The sequence below is a fragment of the Macaca mulatta genome, chromosome 2, assembly GCF_049350105.2.
Source record: "Macaca mulatta isolate MMU2019108-1 chromosome 2, T2T-MMU8v2.0, whole genome shotgun sequence".
Taxonomy (NCBI): Eukaryota; Metazoa; Chordata; class Mammalia; order Primates; family Cercopithecidae; genus Macaca; species Macaca mulatta.
Window position 1 is genome coordinate 149,306,665 of NC_133407.1, and position 14,587 is coordinate 149,321,251.

A 14,587-nucleotide genomic window follows, 5' to 3' on the forward strand; every position below is an offset into this window, starting at 1 on the left:
TGTAGAAAACTTTCAAAGCACTTTCAACTCACTGTCTGCAAAAGGCAGAGAGTGGAAGTAGTACAGTTCCCATTTCACAGATGAGAAAACTGAGTGGGAGACTAAGTATCTTGCCTGAGGTTTCCCACATACTTGGTGACACAGGCGAGGCTGGGGCACCTCACCAGTCGTCATGTCTTTCCCTCCACTCCTGCATTTATTTGAGAAGGCAGCTGTGTTTCCTCAGCCTCTTGCATACTCAGGAGTTTTTCCTCCTCTAGGCCTCATACCTGACAGAGTCCTGGGCCTTAGAAGGGAGCATGGGCCGCTTCCCATGAAAGCCCTGGTGCGGGGCTGCAAGGCTTTCCCACTCATCTCTGGCCAGGCAGTGAATTCCCCATGCGGACTCCGTGTCTGGGCAGCCCCCACGCATGACCCTGCCCAGGCTTCCGCCGTGTCTGTGGCTGCCCTGGCTTCCCTGTTGACCTCTCGGGGTCTCAGTGATCCTTGGGTTGACGGAACACAGAGAGAACTAGAACGTGGTAACAACACACGAAGACCCCTGGCCCTGCCTCCACATCCTCCTGCTACTCAGCTAGCGGCAGCCCCATGGACGTTCTCGTTCAATATCATATTCACATGCAGCACAAAGCATCCGCCATCTCCCATGATCTGCTCTCTTGTTTTGCCTCGGCCCTGCTCTCTCCTACACTTGGGCAGGCTGTGGGATTCATACAAAATTAACCGGAGGTTCCGTTTCACAGCACTCTGCAGTATCCAGTTCCCACTCCACCCTGCTGCCGCCCCATCTTTGTCCCCCTTATCAACCCCGCCAGGAAACATGCTACGTGGCAAACACCCAACAGCAACCTATCATCGTCACCCTTTCTGACAACCCGAGGTGGGTGCAGGTGTCAGGAAGTGAGCAATGAGGGATGTGTGTGCAATGGCTCAGGGCAGCGCAACACTGGGCTCAGGGAACTGGAGCCATCTGCTCCATGGGTGACACAGGGTGTCCTGTGGCTGTCCCCAAGCCTGCAGCCTTCTGTCCCATGAAAGGAGGGGCACTGGGACATCCTCTGCCTCTTCTTTCTTCCTCCTTTTCTTCTTTCCATAAATATTTCTTGAGCTCCCAGGCAATGCATCAAGTGTTAGAGACATGGTGGAGAATGACACAGAGCTCCTGCCTCTAGGCCTCCCGGACCACCTGGCATTAGCCACCCATCTTTCCACCTCCTCTGATGGCATGTTAACTCTGCATTGGACACAGCCACTGTCTTATCTGACTGCCTAATTCTTTCAAGGGGATGGGGCCCATGCATGCTGTTTTTAAAAGAAACACTGGAGTATAATAACAATGATAATAAACACCACTCTGTTGGTGTCTAGGGTCTGCCTTGCACAGTGGCTTATCTAATTTAATCCTCACACTATTTGCATGAGGTGGGTACTGTTATTACCCTCACTTCACAAATAAGTCAATTGAGGTTCAGAGGTTAAATTGAACTCTCCCAGTGTCTCTTGAAGAGAAAGACACTCAGGAATGGAACTCAGATTTCTGGGATTTTAATGTCCTTGGCTGGAACAGTGTGGAAAGAAAGGGAACAGTAGAGGTAAGAAGATAAAGGCGTTAATCAGAATGGAAGAGAACCAACAGTGGACGAGGAAAGGAGTGGAGCTTAGATGCGAGTAGAGGCTGCCCTTGGCCTCACAGCCTCATGGGGGGGCCAGTTTACCCAACAGGTGTCACCAAAGTTGGGTCTCCAGGTGGGACATCCAGTACTGCCGGGCTGTGGGAGCTAAGCCACACCCTGAGCTGGTTGCCAGTGGTGCCCTGGGTGAGCACTGATTCCCTGTGGCCTCAAACCCCATTTGTCACTTTCAGAGATCTTTTTGCCTAAAATTAGCTGGACTTGAATGGGAAGGCTAATTTATGTGTGGCCTGGAGCGTTTCCTGCAGTGTGACTCAGAGGCCAGCTCCCTGCTCACGTCAGCAGATTAGGGGTAGGGGGTGTTGGGAATGGTCAACCTGAGTCCCTGTGTCTGGAGCTGGCACAGCCCAGACCACAGAGCTTTTAAACTGGGGCTGGGGCGGTGCCAAGGATTTCTCTAAATCAGAAGATGGCCAAGCAGGATGGGACAGATGCTCCATATGAGGCAGTAAAGGAAGTGTCCTTTGGCCCCACACTATTCAGGCCTTGTCCTACAGTGGACGCCAGATGACTGTTCCCAGGTGACCGTGCTTGGCTCAGGTCTGAGCATGGGGCTGAGTTCAAAGCTTGCTCTGACATGAATTGTGGCAGTGACCTCGAGCCTTCATATCCTCCTCCATAAAACGGGGTAACAGCACCTGTTTCTAGGAACACGTGTCATAGAGATGCATAACAGCCTTGTACAAAATGTTTCTCAGGTGCGGACATTGGCCACCATTCCACCCTTTCCGGAGAATGTGCCCGCTTTTTCCCGAGTGATGATACTCATCATGAAAACAATGATAAGAGCTGACATTTACTGAGCACTTTGATGCTGGGCACTTGACCTGATTTTATTCAATATTCACAGCCTATTTGATTGGTGGGGAAATGGAGGTGTTTAGTCGCTGGGGCTCAATCCTACCACACAGAACTACCCGTGTGTCAGGACTGTTCTAAGCTACTTCATTTTGTCCTCCCCCAGCCCTGTGAGGTAGTCACTATTACTGTCCCTGAGTTACAGATGAGGAAATGGGGGCACAAAGAGTTTGAGTAACTTAAGAGTCCCACAGCAGGCAAATGGCAAAGCTGAGATTTGAACCCAGGATGCCCAAGTTTGGGTCTGTGGCATTATGCTCTTCTGCCCCTCCCCAAATTTCTTCCAGTCCTGTACCTCCCAGGCCCCTGGGAGATGCTTCTAGGGACCAATGTGGCAGGAGCTCCAGGGAATGCTATGATGGGCTTTTCTTCTTCTCAGAGATCTTGCCCATCAGAGATCTCATTTGGTTCTCATGAATGATCAGGAGACCAAGGCTCAGAGAGGTCAGACGAAAAGGCCCAAAGGCACATGGCTGGCAGGCAGCACAGCAATAGAGATGTCATTATTGTTTCCATTTTACAGATGAGAAAACAGAGTTCTTTACTTTTCACTTAAAGCCTCACTTCTTGCAGCATACCAGTTATTCTGTGGAATTCCCTCTAAGAAACGCTGCTGTAGGCCATACTACATGCTTTCCCTTCTCTTTCCTCCATAACCAAGTCCAAACACCTCCCACTCCACGAAGCCTTCCCTGACCTTCACTGCCCAGCAGCCTCACCAGTGGTGAGTCCTGGAGTCCTTACTGCACTTAGTCTTCATTATCTGTAGTTTGGGCTGCTTAGCTGTCTGAGAGCTCCCCCACCTTAGGCTGGGACTTAGTAGCTGTGTCTCAGGGTTTTACTGGGTCCTCTTCTGTGCCAGGCACCAGGTTGGGCACGGGATGTACAGAGAGAGCAAATAGGGTTCTTGCCTCAGCTAGGCAATGCTCCCTCTAGCAGTACAGAGTAGGCTCCCAGGAACCAGCCAGAAATGGCCCTGTAAGGGTGCTGGAACTTGGCCATGTGCTGCTCAACTTCCCAGCTCTGGGGAGCCTTTCTGGTGGGAGGGGTAGGTGGTTTTCTTAACTAGGGTTCACAACACTGCTTTGGGGGGGTCTGGAAACCCACAAATAGTGTGAGCCATACCTGTTGCATATGGTTGGCTGATTTTCCAAGAGAGGGGCCACAGTGCCCATCAGTTTCTCCCCAGGGACTGGGGCTGAGAGACATGTAAGAATTCCTGATTCAAGGCAACCTCCCAGTCCCCAATCAACAGGCAAAGGCCACTTGAACAACCCTGCCTGCCAGCAGTCCTCATGTACCAACCTGATGGTGGAGGGGAGCACGGACCATTCTGCCAGGAACAAGTGACCACAAGAGGCTGGGACCCAGAAGTCTCCAAGCAAAGCCTATGCCCATCTTAGGGCCACAAGCAGCCGTTTTTAAGCCCCGTGCTAGAACCATACTGTGAGGAAAGGTTACTTTCTCTATTCCCACCCTCCCCGCCAAAACAAAACAAATAGCATCCAGTGAGAAAAGGTGTTTCTAAACTTCTGCCTGGGCCCAGGCCGTGGGCAAAATGTCAGTAAGAATAGTCAATATGGGAAGAAGAACCAGTTTTAGCTTCTTTCTGACCCAGGAGAGCAGACAAAGAGAGACACAGACAGCTGGGAGTTGCTGAGTGTAGTGGAGTGTAGGCACACATGACCCCTGGACTGCCAGGCAAGCCCTGGTGGGACCCAGCAGCCCCTGCCGGAAATGCTTCCAGGGCTAGAGTCCAGCAGGGCCCAGGGCTCAGAGGACTGGATAGAGGAGACAGGCTCCTCTTCTGTCAAAGAGGATAACAGTTCCGATGCTGCCTGCCTCCCAGGTGGTGGTCGATATCTGGGGAAGGACCTGACATCCACTTCTTAGAATAATCATGGCTGCCACTTTGAGCACCTACTGTATGCTCAGCCATGCACTAGGCATTGTCAGGTAGGCATTGGTCCATTTTCCAGGAGAAGAAAACTGAGGCTCAGTGCAGTTTTGCACAAACTTGCAGGGTTGGGAGTGTCAGTGCAGAGCCTCACACGCATGCCTGTAGGGTTAATGTAGGGAATGCTTCCTTTCCATGGTGAGCTGAGGGTAACTTGTGGCAGGTAACCCAAACCAAGAGCTCTGGTCCCCAAGTTGGGCTGACTTCTCTTGTCTCTGTTTTGGGGCAGAGGACCTAGCTTTGGTCCCTTCCAGAAGAGCCCCCAGGAGCTGAAACACACTCTCTCTAAAGATCCCAGGCCTGCTCAAGTTGGCAGTTGCAAGAAAGCCCCACTGCACCCTCAGGGCAGGACACACAACGCCATCTGTCACCCTTCCCATCACAGCCATCTTCCTACTGCTTTGTCTGCCCAGCAACTCTAGAGCCATGATGCCCCAGAGCCCCAGCGATCCCCAACCAGAGTCTGGATTTGAGAGACAGACTTGATTCTAGCCCAGTGTCAGGGGATTGACTGCAAGTTGGTGGTGCTACAGTTCCACACTCAAGCCCACACTAGGGAATTTCTGGGGCCTGGGGAAGGAAGGACCAGGCCTGCACGCTTGGAACCCCAAATCCAACCACTGTGGGATAACTGGGGAAAGCAGAAGCCCCTCCTGGGCTTGGATGCAGGTTCCATGTTGGTTCTACCCAGTGGCCCTTCTGCCTCTGCCTCAGAGACTGGTGCCTCCCATATTAACAGAATGTTGAACTCGTCACTCTGCGGCTGTGGGGCCCCTTGTCTCCAGAACACAGTCTTGACCCCGCTCTCTTCCTGCCGTTCTCTCTGACGGTGGCTTGGGTCACACCCAACCAGTGATGAAGCCCTGTTCCTCAGCCTATTCAGAGGGGCTGACACTCAGCTAGAATGCACTACAATGGCCATTCTGGCATTTCAGTCTTTTTCTGACACATCCCTGCTGTTACGTATTATGAATATGGCCCCTGTGGCTAATTCAGATGGTGGCTACCTAGGCTGCAGCGCTAGGTTCAAGTCTCAAACACTTACCTTCAACAGGTGAGGTTTTGAGGCGCCGGCAGATGGCTTCAGTGTCCCCATAAGTCTCCTTGATCTTGACCACAGCCTCAGTGCCCCGCAGCTCCATGAGGGAGCGGAGCTCCTCCATTGTGCACCCAAACTCACCCCCATGGCTCGACTCATTTCTTTGGTTTTTGGAGTAAAAGTCGCTGTTGGTCATGTCACCCATGTTTGCTGCGGTCCCTGCTCAGGCTGGGCCCGAGGGTCAGCGCTGGACAAGAGGCTGCTGGGTGATGGCTGCTTGTGGCTGTCCTCAGCACACCCTCACTGGTCAGCTGTGGCACCAGGTGGCCGACTCCGGGTCCCAGGGGGTGGGGGTGGCCGAGGCGGGCTGGTGACAGTGGTGATGAGCTCCAAGGGGTGTCTCCCGGTGTGGGACGAGGTCCAGGGGCCAGAGGGGCTCAGGGCTGTAGACCCAGGAGTCTCCATTCATTAGGGCCCATGCTGCTCCCTGGAGCTGGCATCTACATGGTCAGGGGTGGTGGCTCCTGTGGGATAAGTACAGAGTGAGTGACAAAGGCCAGGCACTGGAGGCCACATGGGCTAGGTGCTCAGGAAGGCCCCAGGCACACACACAGCAACCCAAACAACACTGACTACACACACGCACCCTAACACACCAGCTCACACTGTAAATCTAATGGTACTAGCGCCAACCCAGGCACTCCACGATATGCCACCCTCAAGGCATAGCCCCATAACACACTCTAACTCCCTATTTGTGAACTGTGCTGTGGAACACACTGGCTTCACAGCACACACCCTGTGTGTACACACATCCCCCAACACATACCTTCTGGCATGTCCTTGTGCCCTGCGCCACTGCCACACACACATCAACACCCAGGCCTCATGCATCAGCTTTGAGCCATACAACTTAACCTCCCCACCCTTTTCCCTCAAGAATTGCTGTGCTCACAGGCCCTCTGAGCACACCCAGACTCCATTTCCCTCTTTCTCTCACTATCCTCAACATGTTTACACATGCTCCATGTCCACACAATCTGGGATACACTCCCCCAAATGCACAGTTCCCAGGTTCCCCGCCACCCCACAAATCCTCCCCCCACCCATGCCACCTGTGTCCACCAATATACTCTTCTCCCACATGTCTCCCCACTCAGGTCTCACAGGCATGGGGATGGGAGAAAGCCCTCCACCTACACCCACAGGCCCCCACGGTATTAATCGAGGCCTTCAGCCTGGCCGGAGAAGCCAGCTCATGCATATTCACAAGAATTCATTGAGCCCAGAGCTTGGTCCCAGTATGAGTTCAGGTCCATGGAGCCCTCACCTGGCGCGGGGAGGAGGTCCCTATAGACCAGCACCACGGACAGCGGCCGCCCGTCCCTCTCTGGAGCCCAGGAGGAGGTGGGAGCTCCGGCTTCTCCCTGCCCGCCCGGCCACCCTTGCAGGATTGCGGCATCTGTGGGGCTGCCAGGAGAGAATCCAATCCGCCCCGACACCCAACACCGGAGGCCGAGGCCCCAGCAAGCGTTGGGTGACAAAGGGCCCCAGCTGAGCTCGGCTGGGCCTGGCACAGGGACTGGCCCCGCCCAGCAGTCATGGACAGCTGGCCATCCTGGGCCCAGGACAGTGAGGGGAAGGGGTAAGGGAAGGAAGGCAGGACTGACCCCCCTCCCAAGCTCCAACTCCTCCCCTGCCTTATCTCTATCTTAATCTTTCATCTTTCACACATTTTAGAGCTTGAGGCATTCTAGGGCTAAGTCACTTTCCCAGCGAGGAACTTGAAGCTCAGAGTCAGAGAGGGAAAAGCACTCTTCCAGAGCCACACGGACTGAGAGTGCTGAGGAGCGCAGAAGGAAATGGTCTCCCGGCTCACAGCCCCGGGCTCCTCCCCTTCCCCTAGGGGGTGCTCCCTCGTTAGTCTCCCGAGAGCCCTGGTGGGAGGGAGGACTGTGCCAGGCAGTTGCTAAGAACACAGTATACTGGCATCGGAGCGATTTGGGTTCAAATCCTGGCTGTGGGACCCTGGGCAATTTCCTTCAGTTTTTGGAGTCCTGGTTCACTCATCTGTAAATTGCGGACAAAACAGTCACTCTTCCTTACCCCCACCCCTGACTACTTCCCAATTTACTGAGAACTAATTATAAACCGTATTCAAATCCAGTGTGTTTCTGGATTTGAGGCTTTCCAGTCTTGGGTCACGGGGTGCTGGAGCCACAGGAGAAACCTTAAATGTCTTACACAAGGGACACTTTTACTCAGGGATGTAGTAGGAAGATTGTTTTTACACTGGGACCAACAGGTCTCTTGCAGAATAGAACATAAAATGGATATGATGCCTCAAGAAGAGACGCAGAGACACAGAGACACAAGACACCGAAGAAACTGCATGCTTGGTGCTCCCACCTACAATACTCAAGAGAGGCCATGTTCCTTGGCCATGGATGGAACACACACCATCCATAGAATCCATGAGTTTTGACCCCAACAATATATTCCTCAGAGGAGCAGGAGAGGTAGGGACCAAGAATGTGAATAAAAAAACCAATACTCCCCTGCCATTTCTTAAGCATCTACTATGTACCAGGCACTGTGGGATGAGTTCTGTATCATCCATCCAAGGTAAATTCTATGAGAGTTGACTAGAAAAACACTTGACTCCTTGTAGCTACCTAGTAAACAAATGTTAATGAATAAATGAATGAATGAAAAGCAAACAAGACACTATCTCATTCTCTACAACCCTGTGAAGTGGATACTATAATTATCTCCATTTTATAGACCAAGAAAATGAGGTTCAGAGGGGTGAAGTCACTTGTCCAAGGTCACACAGTGGGGAGGTGCCAGGGAGTGGAAGACCTTTTCAACCTTAGACCTTGGACTCTTGTCTACCACCCGATAAGAAGAGCCTGGTAGGGGCTTGGTCTAGGATGCTGAACCTCTCTGGGGAGAGTGTTGGCATTTGGGATTTGGGCCGAATGCTCTCCTCCCCCTGGTACAAGCTAGTACAGAGCCTCAACATGGCTCCCTCCCCAGTCTAGGGCCAGCCATAGGAGGCAAGGAGAGACCTCTGAGAACATGTGGGACCTTGTTCAGGGTTGGATGAGGCACTAGGTCCGTGCAGGGACTGGGCGGGAGCTTTTTCATTAAGCAGTGCTCTTCCTGCTGCCTGCTCAGTGTAAATGTGTTTGGTGTATGTTCAGGAAACTGCGTAGAGAAAATCCAAATGGCAGGAGTAAGACAAGGATAAAGTGAGGCAAATGGGCTACAGTTGGGGCAGAAGGAAGGAAGGAAGGAAATGAGGTCAGAGGTCCTTCAGGCCAGTGCAGTGGCTGGGGCTTCTAGGAGAGATGGGTCTCAGATGCTGGGGGAAGGTTGAACCCCACTGGAGGGGCGAGTGCCGGGGAGGTGATTTGACTAAGAACTTTCCAGAACAGGCTTTGCTTACTCAGGGACAAGAATTGAGATGAGGAGATGCAGAGATGCAGACCTTCTGTCCAGAAGGAATTTGGGACTGACCTGGAGCCCCAGGAGGCCTCAGTTCTTGGCGCTTAAGCAACAAGCCTGGATTGGGTGAAGGCAAAGCTGGTGAACATTTACCACCCCACACCTGCACTAAACTTACTGGCAGTAGAAATCACCTGTGATTCTGAGCTAGTCGCCTGGCTTCTGTGTCTTAGCTTCAGCGTCTATAATTTGGGGCTACTGATATTTGATAACATTGCCTGACGGGCACATGATAAGCATTTATTGAGCGCTTATTAGGTGCCAAGCACTCTCAGTGCTTTACAGAAACATCTATCTCAGAGACGGTGCAAGGCGTTATATGTAGGGCTCTGGAAACCACTAATTCTGAGTTCAAATTCTGACTCCTTCATCTCCCAGCTGAATGGGAAGGAAATTAACTTTGATTTAATTATCTTACAAAAAGCAGAGGGGAATAGGAGTATCTACCTCATAGATGTTATGAGGCTTAAATGAGTTATTTCATTTAAAATACTTAGAACCAAGTCCAGAACATAGTAAGCACTCAAATGATTGTGATTATTATTGTCAATCCATAAAACCACTTTATGAGATCTTATTATCTCTAGAACATATGAGGAAACTGAGGCCAAGAGAGATGAAGTAAATTGCTCAAGATCACATGATTAGTGAGCGGTGGATCTGGGATTTGAACCTAGGCAGTCTGGGTCGAGAGACACACTCCTAATCAGGATGCTTTTCTGCTTCCCCTGGTGAATCTCCCTTATGAGGTTCTTATGACACTTAAACGAAGTGCCATATGTGAATGAAAGTACTTTGCAATCCACAAGGGACTTTCTAAACCCGAGGTGCTGTTTTCTATCTGTGCCCGTGCTACCTGCGGCGTGGCTTACAGGCACTGATAATTACATCTCTGACAGTACAAGCAAGCTATGAGAATCGTTAGCAGCAATTATATCTGTGATCACAACAGTAGGCATGAGTTAATGGGCTACTGTTGATTTTAATGACTACTGTGATAAGATGAAAAATGATCTTCAACCATCTATCTACCCACTCACCCATCCATCCACCCACCCACCCATCCACCTGCCCACTCGCCCACCCTTCCATTCATTCATCCATCCATCCACCCATCTACCCACACATCCACTCATCCATCCATCCATCCACCTGCTCACTCACCCACCCTTCCATCCATTCATCCACCCACTCACCACCCAATGACCCATCTACCCATCCACTCATCAATCCATCCATCCATCCACCCACCCATCCATCCATCCATCCACTTACCCATCCAACCATCCATTCAATGATTGTTTTGGGTACTACACAGTGCCAGGCACTGAACAATCCAGAGAGGATCCCTGTCCGCTATGAGCTCACAGTGAAGAAGAGAGACAACTAAATTAGTGATTTCTATGACTTGAAGGGTTTGCCATCATGGGGACCTGCAGGTGCTGTGGACGCACAAAGCAGGAAGACTTGACCTGGCCCAGGCTAACCAGGAATGCTTTTCCTCTCAGCTCCAAGTAGGAATTTTTTTTCTTCAGGTAAAGAAGGACTTAATGAAAAGATAAAACATGAAGAAACTGAAATACACAACTGTCAGTAAAAGGTGCAGAAGGAACACAGTGTGAGCCAGTATAGAGGGATATAACTCTAGGATAACAAAATCAATAAAAAATCAGAACTCCATCCTTAAGGTGACTGATCTCATACTTCCTTCTCTACCTCTTATGATGTGGCTTGTTCCCTATCCTTGCTACATCTCATGGGTACAAACATGAGGTCACCCCTTATCTGGGCATTTCGTTTTTTCATTCCAAGCTGTAGAGCCCACTTTGGTGCTTGCTCTGACAGCGAGATTTGCTGGAAAAGTGTGAAGTCCACCAGCACAAAAGCTACTTGTATGATATGATACAAATGATCTTTTCACAGATGGACAGAACTGAGTACCCTATACTTTGCATAGAATCCCTCAGATGCCTGACTTCCGCAGATGTGCCATGTGTCTGTTCGGAACACTTCACTAACTGGGCCTTTGCCTCCCTAACAGCTGCTGTCCTGTTCAGCTTCAGTGTCCCTTCCTTGGAAGCCTTTCCTGACCACCTAGACTGCATAAATGCTCCTAACCTCCAGGTGCCCCCTGGAGTGTAGTACACTTCACACTGTATTGCTTGAACCTGCTTAACTGTTTTCTTTCCACAGGATTCTGAGAGCATCACGTGGGCAATTGCCATGTCTCTTCTGTACCTAGTGCAGTGTCTGGCATCCAGAAGGCACTCAATAAATATTTGGTGTTGAGTCTACTGTCTGTGGAAGGTGTGACTTTAGATAGGTCCTCAGACCTTAGTTTTCTCATCTGTAAGATGGGCTACTGATTCATGCCCTGCCTACCTTAAGAGTTTTCTGGGGGGTCAGGAAAGATAACAAAATCAGCAGTAATAGTTTTTCTTTGAGATGCATCTGCTGCCCTCCACTGCCCAGTTTCCCCTCTTTGTAACGCGGCATCAGTGTGAGGGTGAAGCTGAGACAGGTAGCTGTGCCCTCAGCCACAACCCCACCAGATTCTCAGATTCTTGCTCCCTCATCCAAATATCATGTGACCTACCACTCTTGGGCTGAGAGACTAAATGAACTGTGTGACCTTGGAGAAGTCATCTAACTTTGGTAGGCTTCCTCTGTAAAGTGGGGATGACCCTGTTTGTTTGACAGGCAAATGACTCAGTGAGAGCCAGCTCCTGGCCCAAAGCAGACAATGAAACATTGGCTTCCCTGCTCCCCTCCCCCTAGTTATTAGCAAATGTTCCTCTCTTATGGTTGCAATAAGGTTCACTTGCTGTCAGCTCTCAACACTGCACAGGTGAGCACACCTGCCCTAAGCAATGGGCACACAGGCCTGGGCAGCACATACAACCAGACCTGGCCTAGAGAGGTTGAGCAACACACCGGGGGCCACACAGCCAACTGAGACCAAAGGCCAGTGAGAATCTCCTCCTTGTTTTCCCAGCTCCAACGGTGTGACACTGACCAAGCCCCTTTCTTCTCTGGGCATCAGTTTCCCCATGTGGGAAGTGAAGGGATTGGATTAGTACTCTCTGGAGTCCCTTCAGGCTCTGATGTGCCAAGCCCTTCAGAATCCAGGAGAACATTCTGACAATATTGGATTTATGCATTTCAGTTGCATCTTATTAGCATTTAAATGACTCTGTATTGTTACATTTCAATGACTCAAGAATAGGTTAGGGGTGCCTTAATAAAAAGTCTTTGCCAGAAGGGAGACTGAGAGAGGAAGGAGCAATTTTTGTGTGTGCGTGGAGTTAATTTAACAAAGAAGGAATCTATCTTTCGAAGGAAGAATAAAAAACAAACAAAACAAATCCCCAAACCAACAGCTTTTCAAATCCTAACTGAAGGATGGTAGCTGGGACAGTCGTACATGAATTATGTGCTAAAAATAACTTCTGGATGCCAAATTTTTCTGTTTTAAGACATGCTGAATTTAATTGCTACCTTAATGTGTATTTTTAAGGTCACTTTTCCTTTGAACCATCAATGACTGATGTGGGGCACAAGTCCAGTTTGAAGATCCCCAGTGATGGAAGCCTAGCTCTGCCAGTTACTAGTTATGTGACTCGGGCAGGGCTCTTCACCCTCTGTGCCTTGGTTTAGCCTCCCCAACATGGAGACAACCCTACAGTCTACCTCACAGGGTTTTGTAAGGATTAGTTGAGATAGAGCTAGCACAGTTTCTGGCAATGAGGAAATACTTGTTAAATGGTGACTGTCCTACGATAATTTAACTTACTCCCTGCCTCCAATTGCTCCCAGACCAGCGTGTACCCCATAGTGCCATATTTCAAAGGGAACTCAGCTCTGACTTTCCCATGCCCACCAGGCTCCTTGTCACCTCTCAGGTGGCTGGGGAGGCCTCCAGCTTGTTGGTACAGCAAACAAGGGTAGTTTCCCTTCTGTTCTTGTCTTGATGAACTACTTATAATTCCCATGAGGTAGGATATTTGCTTTCCTCTTCTGGCTGCAAATTCTGGCCTTTCTGTGGGGGCCCCATTGCCCCAGTGATGGGGAACTCTCTTCCTCTGTGCTGAGCCCAAGGAAACAGGTGAACTAAATGTTAGCAAATGTTCCTCCCTCATGGTTGCAATAAGGTTCACTTGTAGTCAGCTCATTGCAAGGGAGGGCCAACAGCTCCTCCCTTGTCTTCACCCAGAGAACCTTAGCCATTCTCTTAGATATCCCTCTCTGGGGGAGGCAATTTCCTCTGCATGTGTGCGTAAGGTGGGAGAGCCTGATGGTGAGTGTGGATGTAGGCGGGCATGCCAATGCGAGTGTGCTAGATCAGTGTGTCTGTAGGTTGTGTGTGAGTGCGGGGTGAGTGTGGGTGTGTTAGACCAGTGTGGGTGTGCAAGGCTTGTGTGACTGTGCAGGTTGAGTATGGGTATGTGGGGTGTGTGAGCATACAAGCCATATGTGGGTGCAGGGCTAGTGTGAGTGTGCAGGGCTAGTATAGATGTGCAAGGTGAGTGTGGGTGTGCAGCATCAGTGGGAGTACATTATGGTGGTTTTCTTAGTATGAGTGGGACAGGGTCTGGGGGCACACCTGTGTCAGAAGACGTGTGCAAATGCTGGTCCTAGAGTAGGCCAGCAAGTGACTGTGCTTTGTGTGTAGGAGAGAGGGTCCCTACGATGTACCAGTGGACATGTGGTTGGTGTGAGTGACCCCAAAGGACAAGGTGTGCCACACAGGTCTACTGGAGCATGTCAGCACGAGTGTGTGTGTGTGTGTGTGAGAGAGAGACAGAGAGAGAGCAAGCCCAAGATATCTGTGCCACACCTGTCTCTGAGTGTGCAAGTCCCACGATGTGTGAGTGCGTGAGTGCATGTGCTCAAAGCTGAAGAAGACAATTTCACAAATTCTCACAGTCGAGAAGAGAGAACAGGGAAAGAGGAAGGGAACTGAAAATGAATACCTCGGAAGCAAATTTAGTGCTATTTTTAGACAACTCCTATTCTGTTAACCAGAAAAGGAAAATCTAAAAAAAAATCCCACAGAAACCGCCTTGCATCAGCCTTGAAAGCACAGGTGGCAGAAGTAGGCCTAAGGGACAGGCAGCGACAGGGATCCAGGGCTTCTTGTGGAGCTTCTCACCCTCATGCCTGGCCTGAGGAAGGGGAGGTCCAGCCCTTACCTTCCCACCAGGGTCAACTCCCTCCACTGTCCTCTGTTCTCAGAGGAGCTGCCAATGTTAGATGGCAGGAAAAACCTTCCATTTCTGCTCATCCATCCATCCATCCATCTATCCATCCATTCGTCCATCCATCCATCTGTCTGCTTGACCATTAGCTGTCTGTCCATCTGTCAATCCATCAATTTTTCCATCCATCTGTTCATTCACCTACCCAATAAAACTAATGAACTGCATCTCAGGTCCTGCCCTGGGAACTGGGATTTTGAGGAGAGCAAGAAAGATGCTCAGATCCTCCTTCCTGCTGTTTAAGGTCTGCTCACTCTGCCACACAGAGCCCCCA

General features: G+C 50.5%; 1 protein-coding gene across 11 annotated transcripts in view; it reads right to left on the bottom strand.

Moving 5' to 3' along the window:
- ATP2B2 (ATPase plasma membrane Ca2+ transporting 2) overlaps positions 1-14,587 on the bottom strand; it is a 188,284-nt gene that overhangs the window by 125,375 nt on the left and 48,322 nt on the right. For all 11 annotated transcript variants that reach the window (XM_015130243.3, XM_028844451.2, XM_028844452.2 and 8 more), the window contains exon 2: positions 5,552-6,069. In XM_015130243.3, coding sequence (XP_014985729.1) covers positions 5,552-5,750 — 199 coding nt within the window. In that variant the 5' untranslated portion in view covers positions 5,751-6,069. The remainder of the gene's footprint in view (positions 1-5,551; positions 6,070-14,587) is intronic.